Here is a 10,209-nt window from a genome sequence, read left to right as displayed (position 1 = left end):
TGAATAGACTTACGCAAGGTTGTGAATTCCCCGCGGCGTGTCCCGTTTTAGGTTCCGGGCGTTCAGTTCAGCACCTTGGACAGCTAAAGCCACCCGGTTATGTAACAGTCGGCTGGCAAGGAAAGCTGTTTTCTCACCCGCAGCAATTATTTCTAAAACAGGCCAATGAAAAATGCTGCGCAAGCGAGGCTCCTCTGATCGTCAAAAAAAATGGTGTGTTTTTTTTTTTTTTTTGAAGATTACGGACTGTAGGCCCTAAATCAACACTCTACAGGCCGGTCGAATATCTTGCTTGGAGCGGGCATCAGCTTTGGCTGGCGTGAGTGCATTAAAAAAAAAAGCTTTCGCAATAAGAGCGGAACCCGCAATGGTCCCCACGGGTTGTCAGGTCGCGGCGCTTCTTCTCCGTCTGATCTGTCCGCTTCGGCTCCGAAATGCCGCTTCTCGACGCGCTGCTCCTCTCCCCAGACCGGTGGCGTCGCCAACGCTGCACAGCGCAAGATGCTCGCGAAGAGGGAATTTCCTTTCCTCCTTCCCCCTGTCGTTTGTTTATTTATGTGGCCAAGCTATATGTCCATCTAGAATCTCCTCCCGCAGCGGGTGCGCGGACGGGGTTGGATGACACAAGTCACATCCCACGTTTCTTAAAGGGGAGTCGACAAGGTGGTCGGGCGGGGGGGTCGGCGGGGGGCAGTGTACAGAAACTCGTATCGCGGTGAGCCAAAGGGTTAATATGCGATCGTGACGGTGGCTTATGCCCTGCTGCATGCAGGCTATGCATCACACGGGTTTGCACGCACAGCATGCGGAGCGACAGATGATGGGGGTGAAACACTTTCTGGATAAGCAGACCCACTGGGATGATCGACTGGGACTTTAGATCTGAGCTAGCCTATGTGTTAACCCACAGTAGGAGCTAAGACCAAACAGAACATTGCAAAAATGTGTCCGCACTTCATATTTGCGCTACATGGGCCAAAACGGCGTTTTATTGCCTTTATTTGGGGTCTATATATATATATATATATTATTTTTTTTTCCTAAAATGGGTCTACACGAAGCAAGCAGCCTTTCATTTATTCATTTTATTTTTTAAGAACATGCATGTGACAAATAAAGTGAAATCATCAGGTGCCATATGGTCATTCCGGCGTGGCTGGATGCATGCTATGCTCAGGATGCATGGCTGCATCAGCGTATAAAGCCACCGCGGTGGAAATAAACCACCCGTGGAGAAAAGCCGACTGACAGGGACGCTGAGCGTACGTGCGTCATGTGACCGTACGCGGAAGTGTAGCCACGTCGTCAATGGGGAGCAGTGGAGGAACCGGGCGAACAAGAAACGGTTTATTGAGTGCAGTACGGTACGCATTTTTCTGAAAACAACCCAGTAAGTGAATGAAAAACAACATGATGTGATAACAAGTTTTACTTTACTTTTTGTTGCGTTGAAAGCACCACTTTGTGCTGTGTTTTGATTCGTTATCCTAGTGAGTCCGAGTGAATCAGTTCGGTCATTCATTTGTTATGATTCAGCCTATTGAGCTTATCTTGTAAGCAGGCGACAGTTTGCTGTAAACTTTGCCCCTCTTCTTGTCCTTTGACTCTTTATATAAAAGGTTGGTTTGAGGTGTTGTTTTCAGGAGGCATTTTAGCCTAAAAAAATGTTCATGATGTTTAACCTGTTTGCTTAAAAAGCTTAATGGTGTACTTTCTTTGCTAGAAATATAGTTTCTGTCTTTGCTGTTTGGGTGTCGTGTAGTGATCACTCGGGGGTTTATCCCAGAAAGAAAGATCATTTTTAAGAAGCTCTCACTGCAGGTCTGTCTTAAGGTGTAATTGCACCAATAGTTCCAGGAACTTTGATTTCCCAAGAACTTCCCTACTGATAAAAGTTCCTCCAGCGCTTGTGATTTGTGTTTCCACAGCAGGGCCAAAGTAAGTTGGCCCCTAATGACAAAGCATAAATAAGAGTGAAAGAGCAAACATACAAGGGAAACATACAAAATGTTATCTTCCAAAAGGAATTAAAAAATATTTCAAAAGACTGTGGGCCACAGAGCCAGCAGTAAATTACCAAAGGGCTTGCCAAGATAAGAGACCGGCCGGTCTTCTCTGAAGGCGGATCTCAAGCTGCTGAGATGACCGCTGGTGTCACCCGGCGGGGTGGGGGGGGTCCTCACATCTCCTCATTATTTGGATAAGCTGACGACGTGTTTCCCTTAATGCCTGTGCTTACACTCTTGTATGTGCCTTGGCGTTACGGGCCACCGTACAACAGCTATGGGACGATTAAGCAAATGAGTCTGCTGACATATCAAAAGCAAGATGGTTGCCTTTCATGTCATTTGTATGGGTTACAGTACAACAGGATGATGGCATACTAAATGAAACTGGACGACAAAGCCGGAACTTTGTTTCTCAGTATAGAAATATAGTGGGAACAGAATTCAAATTATGTCAGTTAAGAGATGATACTGCGGTTTTTCTAACAGACAAAAACCAAGTTCCAAAAGCAGTGTAGTGTAGTATGACTGGTTTAAAGATGAATTTGGATAAATCTGTTTCATTCCCATTGAAAACTTTTAAACTGTCAGATTATTATGGGATCCCAATTAAAGAAAAGACATTAGGAATTTAATTCCTGGTTAATGCAAGATATTTCTATGTATGGTAGGGTTCTCTTATCAAAAACAGAAGGAATATTATTATTAAGGTGTTGGAAAAAACTTTACATGATTATATTTGGAGGGAAAAAACCCTATTAACTCAAAAAATAAGTCATTCAAGGCTGTAGAGAATAGGGTGGTCTTGAAATTTTGGACTTAAATAGCTTCAATAACTATTTTAAAGTTAAGTGGATCATAGAATTTCAAAAAAAAAAAAAAATTCCAACAGCATCTGGAATGGTTTCACCAAAATCCCAATCAAACTGACCCACCTCCACAGGCAAGCTCTTTTAGCCTGGACCTTAGAATGTCAACACAGTTTCAGTCCACACAGATACTTTATCTGGAATAATAAGGCCATATTATACAAAAACAAATCACTGTTGTATAACTCATGGTTTGACAGTGGAAATTTGTGGGTGAGTCAGTTGCTAAACAAAAATGTTGTGTGGCTGTCACATTCAGAATTTATTGAAAAATTTGGTGTACCAGTCACACCAAGAGAATACTTTGCTGTTTTTGATGCGGTTCCCACTGGTTCTCTTCAGTTTTTAAGGACTTGTAATCACATAGCCACTAACATTGTTAGCTCTACGCATCGTTTTTATTGGAGATATTGATATTTGACAAGCTTTGGACCATGTCATGTTTCACAAAGCGTTTAGTTTATGGATGATTTACAGTGGAATAAAAAAGCACAGTATAAGTACAATAAAGATGTATATTAATAATGAGACTAATAATAAAACTAACCGGTGGAGAGAAGAGAGAGACGAGAAAGCACAAAACTACAGGACAGAGAAGAAGTCAAGTTGGTAACAAGCACTGATGCCATATGAATGCGTACAGATGGAGAGGAAGAGTAGGAGAGAGGAGCTTGGTGCATCATGGGAAGTACCCCGGGTGTCTAGGCCTATAGCGGCATAACTAGGGGATGGTTCAAGACAAGCCTGAGCCAGCCCTAACTATAAGCTTTATCAAAAAGGAAGGTTTTAACCCTACTCTTAAAAGTGGAGAGGGTGTCTGCCTCCTGGACCCAAATTAGAAGATGGTTCCAAAGTAGAGGAGCCTGAGAACTGAAGGCTCTGCCTCCCATTCTACTTTTGGGGACTCCAGAAACCACAAGCAAGCCTGAGTTCTGGCAGCGCAGTGTTCTAGTGGGCTAATAGGGTACTATGAGCTCCTTCAGATGATGGTGTCTGACCATTAAGGGCTTTGCAGGTGAGGAGGAGGATTTTAAATTCTATTCTGAATTTTACAGGGAGCCAATGCAGAGAAGCTAACACAGGAGAAATGTGATCTCTTTTCCTAGTTCCTGTCAGTACTTACGCTGCAGCATTCTGGATCAGCTGGAGAGTATTTAAAGATTTGTTGGGACAACCTGAGAATAAGGAATTGCAATAATCCAGCCTGGAAGAAACAAAAGCATGGACAGTTTTTGTGCATCTTATTGAAGCAGGATGTGCTTGATTTTTGCTATGTTATGTAAGATTTAAATTTAATATACAAACCACGATCGTTTTATACAATTTGATGCCAGGTTACTGCCAAAGAGCATATAAGAAGATTCAAATTTGCTCAACCTCAACCAGCTACAACATCAGAATGCATCTTACTTGCAGGGGTTCAATTGTCCTTCCACAGACCACGCTCTGTCGACAGTTTTCATCGAGACTATTTGGAAAGAGATTTTTCAAATTCCATGCTCGCAGCTATGCCACTACTGTAAATAATAATGCTTCTAAGCAGCAAAACTGAAGACTCCCTGTAATTATCCCGTTGTCATGCCATAAAAAAAATGTCGTGATTCTCCAGAGGAGACGATATTTGGACTTAAAGTTGCTGAAAATAAAAATGTAGCGACAGCTTTGATGGTGCTGGACTTGCTTTGTTGCCAATGATTTCACTGTGCAACCTGTTAATCTGTGTGCCACAGCTCACCAGTTTACTGTGCAGAAACGCATTTAGGACGATAAGACTACCGTAAGATCACAATACCACATGAGAAGATTTGAATAATTAATGAAGCTGTGCCACGTGCGTAACTTGCACACAGCCCCTCTCTCAGTTTTAAGATAAACGTATTTACATGTAACCCCTGCTTACATGTAATTGCATTAGTTATTGTACACTTATAAAATAATGATGTAACTGTGGTAGGGGTCATTTTGCTGCATAATGAGCAATTTTACTTTTGATACTTTAAGATGATAATACTTATGCACTCTTACTGAAATAAAATTATGATTGCAGAACTTGCACTTGCCATGGAGTATTTTAAATTGTTTTACTTAAGTAAAAGACCTGAATATTTCCTCCACCACTTACTGGTCTGTGTTTCGTGTCTTTATAATGTGTTTCAGCAATGGCCCAGTTCCAGGAAATATCAAAGTGGTCCGGTCAGCACCCGAAGCCTGCAGGGTTGGTTTTGCAGTATGGCACCGCTGGCTTCAGGACCAATGCCAAACAGCTGGACCACATCATGTTTAGGATGGGACTGCTGGCCACGCTCCGCTCCAAAAAGACTGAAGCCACCATCGGAGTCATGGTCACTGCATCACACAACCCAGAGGTTGGGTAATAATAATTTGGATTAGATTTTTTATTGTGTCATTCTCTTCTAAACTTTCCTTTTATAACCTTATTTACTTGACCTCATGTTGTTGTTGCTGTTTCCTTTTCATAAAGCGATTGGAAAATTGACAGGTTTCACCTCGCCCTGTCTACAGTTGTCTTTTTGCTCATTTTTTTTTTTTTTTTTAAATTATCCTATAAACACATCATAATCACAACTCCCCCCTTCACCCTCTTCCCTGTGTCTTTATATTCTGACCGGTGTAGGAAGACAACGGGGTGAAGTTGATTGACCCCATGGGAGAGATGGTGACACCGGCATGGGAGGGCTACGCCACCCAGCTGGCCAACGCTGAGCAGGACGATTTTCTCACGGCTCTGAAAGACATTATAGAAAAGGAGGCCATAAACATGAGCCATGAGGCTAATGTTTTTGTTGGCAGAGACACCAGGTACATTATGTTAACTAATCCGTTGTGTAATATTTAATTTAATTGGATGGAATAAAACCCATTTCATATATATGGAAACATCCTCCAGGTAACAGTTTGTAGCAGTAAACTAATACGTGCTGCTCCCAGAATGTTTTGATACCTGTTAGTGTTATTAATCTTTGCTGTGAAGGCATAGCGACAGGGCCAGCAATTTTTTTTCAAATCTACAATAAAGTTTTAATTGAAAATTTAAAAATACCACATAGAACCCTTAAAAGTACGGTTCAGGTTCACTTAAGAGCTCCTCCTGCTTGACCTGACTTTTAAACTAAGTGGAAATACTGGGTCCCCACCATAATGTGCTATTAAACCTACAGATTGTCCTCAGCGTTGGCACAGTACAGCTCATATCTGCTTGTAATGCTTGGATTAATCTCTTCGCTTAAAATTAATTATTTGTCCTTTAATTACAGGAGCAGCAGTGCCAGCCTTTCACAGGCAGTTCTGGATGGAGTGTCTGCTCTCGGCGGTCACAGTAAAGGTAAGGTTAATTAAACTAGTATATATATTAATTTCTCAACTTTTTTCTTCTCTTCTGACCTCTGCCCACGCCTTCCCTGTCTTCTGATTCTCTCCATCTGTCCTATCAGACTATGGTTTGTTGACCACCCCACAGCTCCACTACATGGTTTGCTGTCAGAACACACAGGGTAAATATGGAGAGGCCACGGTGGAAGGATACTACCGCAAACTGTGCCAGGCTTTCATTCAGCTAACCCAGAATGTAAGAAAATAGGCTGTGTCATGTTCTTGTGACTTCATTCGAGGGCAGTTACTGTATTGTGTGTGTGTGTGTGTGTGTGTGTGTGTGTGTGTGTGTGTGTGTGTGTGTGTGTGTGTTTTTTCGGTCTGTCCATACAACTAGCGACCACTCCTTTCTCCTTCCCTCCATCTTTCCCTCTGTGGTAGGCGACCAACTGTACAGATGACCAGAAGCACCTCTCTGTGGATGGCGCCAATGGCATTGGGGCTCTGAAGGTGCGCGAGATGGAGAGTTACCTGAAGAGGGAGCTGCAGATCTCTCTCTTCAACGACGGCAGCGAAGGAAAGCTCAACCACCAGTGCGGGGCCGACTTTGTCAAAGTGCAGCAGAAACCGCCAATGGGTAAAACATGGGTTTTAAAGCCTGTCAGTCCTTCATATGGTTAAAAAATGTAGAGAAAGCTCAAGAAAGTTTTTTTTTTTTTTTTTTAATCAACAGCTGCAAATGAAAACGAGAAATGCATTAATAGATGTCTTTATTTATCTCCACATGGAAAATCTATTTCTCTACTTGCTAAGCATGGTATCTACCTGCAAAACAGTAGATCTGATGTATTGTTTCTGTGGTTTATTTCATGTGAAATCAGATAGTTGCAATGGTTGACCACAAGATGGATAATGTTAATAGGCAAGTTACTACAATAATGACTAAAATTATAGAGTATAGTAGAGTATTTTGCTGACCTTTGCATCTAGACTGATGTAATAATGATCCGAGTTTTCTAGAAATCCAACAGGACGACCCAATAGTGTCAATTTCTGTGTCTCCAGAATTGTAGTTTATGTTAAAGAAGTGCCAGATTAATTTATGTTACAAAAAAGAGAAAAAAAATTGAAAAGAAGGTGTTTTAAATTTACGACTTCTCTCTCTGTCAAGGTATTAAGATTAACCCAGGGGAGCGTTGTTGTTCCTTTGACGGTGACGCTGACCGAATAGTTTATTACTACACTGACTCTCTGGGACAGTTTCATCTGCTGGATGGAGACAAGATAGCTACTCTCATCAGCACTTTCCTTAAAGAGATGCTCACACAGGTACACTCTCATATACAGGCGCGTAAACAATAAATAGGCACATACACACAAACTCTTAATAGTTTTTCTTTGTGGATATACAGGCTGGGTTAGACTTGAACATAGCGGTGGTACAAACCGCTTATGCTAACGGCAGCTCAACACACTATCTGGAGGACACCATGAAGGTGAGAAAACACACACAAACTGAACTCCTTTTATTTCTATATTTATGTGGAAGAGTTGGTGCTCATATAGTTTACTGTCACTTAGGTAATCGTGAGGTGTGCTAAGACTGGAGTGAAGCACCTTCACCATGCAGCCCAGGAGTTTGACATTGGTGTGTACTTCGAGGCCAATGGCCATGGAACGGTGAGTATATCAGACGCAGGCACACACTCAAACAAAAGCACTAATAATCCACAATATTGCACCATACTAAAAGCAGTTATTTTCTGTATCAATGCTCCGGTACATCTGGCATCATTACTGAATTATTAATTTAGGTCTGAAATTTTGCGTATGGTCAGTGTTGAGGTCTGTATCATAGTGTGTTTGTGTTGTGTTTAGGTGTTGTTCAGTAAGGCGGCTGAAGAGAGGATCCAGCAGCTCACTGAGAACCCCAACACCAACGACGAGAGGAAGAGAGCAGCTCTCCTGCTGAAGAACACTATCAACGTCATCAACCAGGTAGACACACACTAACACGCACACATATTGGACCGGGATATTTATCATGCATATCATTCTGAAACTGGAACTATTATTATGCCAAATAACAGTAAAAGAACAATTTTGCTAACATTTCTATTGTTGATGATATTTGTGTTTTTATCTTCTAAAGACTGTAGGTGATGCCATTTCCGACATGCTGCTGATTGAAGCTATATTAGCCATCAAGGGTATGACTGTCCAGCAGTGGGATGCTATTTACAATGACCTGCCAAACAGGCAGCTTAAAGTCAAGGTACTCATAGATTTATGTAATATCATGTGTAATATTTCTGATAGTTAATCCTGTAGGGAAAATGTTTTTCTTCGCCCCTCTCAAATTGTGAGGGTTACTACGCAACAGGCCTCGAAAGTCCTTTTAATTTTATTGAAGACGTTTAAAAATGAATGTATATACTGTATTTGAATTATTTTTTTGTAGTTGTTGTAAAAAAAATATTGTACCTAGATTTATTTGTAGGCCTCAGTTATCTCTATCCTTGTATCAACACTTCACATCCTAAAAAAAATTCCCTCCGATGGATAAGTTTTAAAATTATGGTTTTACTTGAAGATTATGATCAAGAGATGGCACTTTTTTGTCTGCTTTTGCTCAACAGCATGTCTTAACCATAACATGATAATCATTGAGTCTTTAACAAAACCCTTATAAACAATAAAAAGTACCTCAGTTTGATACACCTGTAAGTGCAGAAACCCCAGAACTTGTGAGGTATCTGTATCTTGCTCAAGGACACTTTCAAAGATTTCACCAGAGCAGAATCTTGCGAACTTGCGTGTGTATCTCTTTTGCTGTTTTATACATAATCCGTATTCCCCTCTGTACTAGTTCCACACAAATTCCTTGTGCGTATTCAACCACGCATTGCTGTATTTGTACATGATTTTGTGTTTTTTTTCTGTAGGTGTTGGACCGCAGGTTGATAGACACGACCGATGCAGAGAGACGGGCAGTGAGCCCAGCTGGGCTGCAGGAGGCCATCGACAGCTTAGTGAAGAAGCACAAAAAGGCCCGCTCATTTGTGAGACCCTCCGGCACCGAGGACGTGGTGAGAGTTTACGCTGAGGCAGAAACACAGGTGAGAAATCTTGTTCTTTTTTTCATTCTTTTTTTTTTTTTGGGAGATTTTTCTGTCCTCGACTCTCACGCCGGTGTCACTGTGCAAAAGGTACCTGTGGATGGGATTGTATTGTGAATAATGCTGTTGCTCTCCGTATTGTATTCGTGTTTTAGGAGAGCGCCGATGCCCTCGCACATGAAGTCAGCCTCGCAGTTTATCGCCTCGCAGGGGGAGTGGGAGATGAACCCAAACAACTGCAATAGAAACACATTCATATAATATTGAAATATGTATCAATTGGTGCTTTTTGAGTGGAATCGCAGTTGGTAACCTCATTTTATAAGGTTGTGATTTATCAAAATTCCTCTTTTTGGTGAGCTGCCAAATTATTTTGTACATCTACTTGCACTTGATACTTGACTCTACTTTTCTATTTCTTCTTTTTTGTCCGTGATTGTGAAGATGGGACACACTTGGGGAAGCAATGAGGGGGTTTAATGCAACTTTATATAATACTACTCTTGACTTTTTATTCTTTCTCCAATAGGCAGCCATGTGCCTAATTATGTGTTTCTGTGTAATATAAATAATCTTCTTTAAATGTATTTATGCCATAATTAAATCATCAGTTGTCTTCACTCACAATTTAAGAAGGTTTTAGTGACATTTTCAGCTAATGTTGGGTTATAATGTAACTTCCTACTAAATGGAATCTTTCTGAACGGTTAGTATAATTCCTTTGCTTTTCAGATCACTGAAATAAAAAGTTACATAGGGGAGTTGTATCAGTTGTACTTCCTTGAATGTTGGTGGGAAAGACTGTGCTGCTTAAGTTCAAATGAAAAATTAAAAACAGAGAGAGAAAAAGTGTGTAAGTGTGTGTAATTTTCAGTACTGGACTGA

The 10,209-nt window shown here is 41.1% G+C and overlaps 1 protein-coding gene across 2 annotated transcripts; it reads left to right on the top strand.

Annotated features, from left to right (window-relative positions):
* The first annotated feature begins 1,240 nt into the window (after positions 1-1,240).
* On the top strand, positions 1,241-10,162 carry pgm3 (phosphoglucomutase 3). 2 transcript variants are annotated; one of them, XM_040124489.1, is made up of 13 exons: positions 1,241-1,364; positions 5,033-5,241; positions 5,511-5,695; positions 6,151-6,218; positions 6,328-6,461; positions 6,647-6,842; positions 7,377-7,534; positions 7,618-7,701; positions 7,787-7,885; positions 8,084-8,203; positions 8,358-8,480; positions 9,151-9,324; positions 9,480-10,162. In XM_040124489.1, exons 2-13 carry the CDS (start codon positions 5,035-5,037, stop codon positions 9,567-9,569), a joined length of 1,638 nt encoding a protein of 545 aa, XP_039980423.1. In that variant the 5' UTR covers positions 1,241-1,364; positions 5,033-5,034; the 3' UTR covers positions 9,570-10,162. The 2 variants fall into 2 exon arrangements, with proteins under 2 accessions (XP_039980423.1, XP_039980422.1); XM_040124488.1 differs by having other exon boundaries at positions 1,241-1,390.
* The last annotated feature ends 47 nt before the right edge of the window (positions 10,163-10,209 follow it).

The sequence above is a fragment of the Xiphias gladius genome, chromosome 4 (genome assembly GCF_016859285.1).
Source record: "Xiphias gladius isolate SHS-SW01 ecotype Sanya breed wild chromosome 4, ASM1685928v1, whole genome shotgun sequence".
Classification (NCBI taxonomy): Eukaryota; Metazoa; Chordata; class Actinopteri; order Istiophoriformes; family Xiphiidae; genus Xiphias; species Xiphias gladius.
This window is presented reverse-complemented; position numbering and strand designations above follow the sequence as displayed.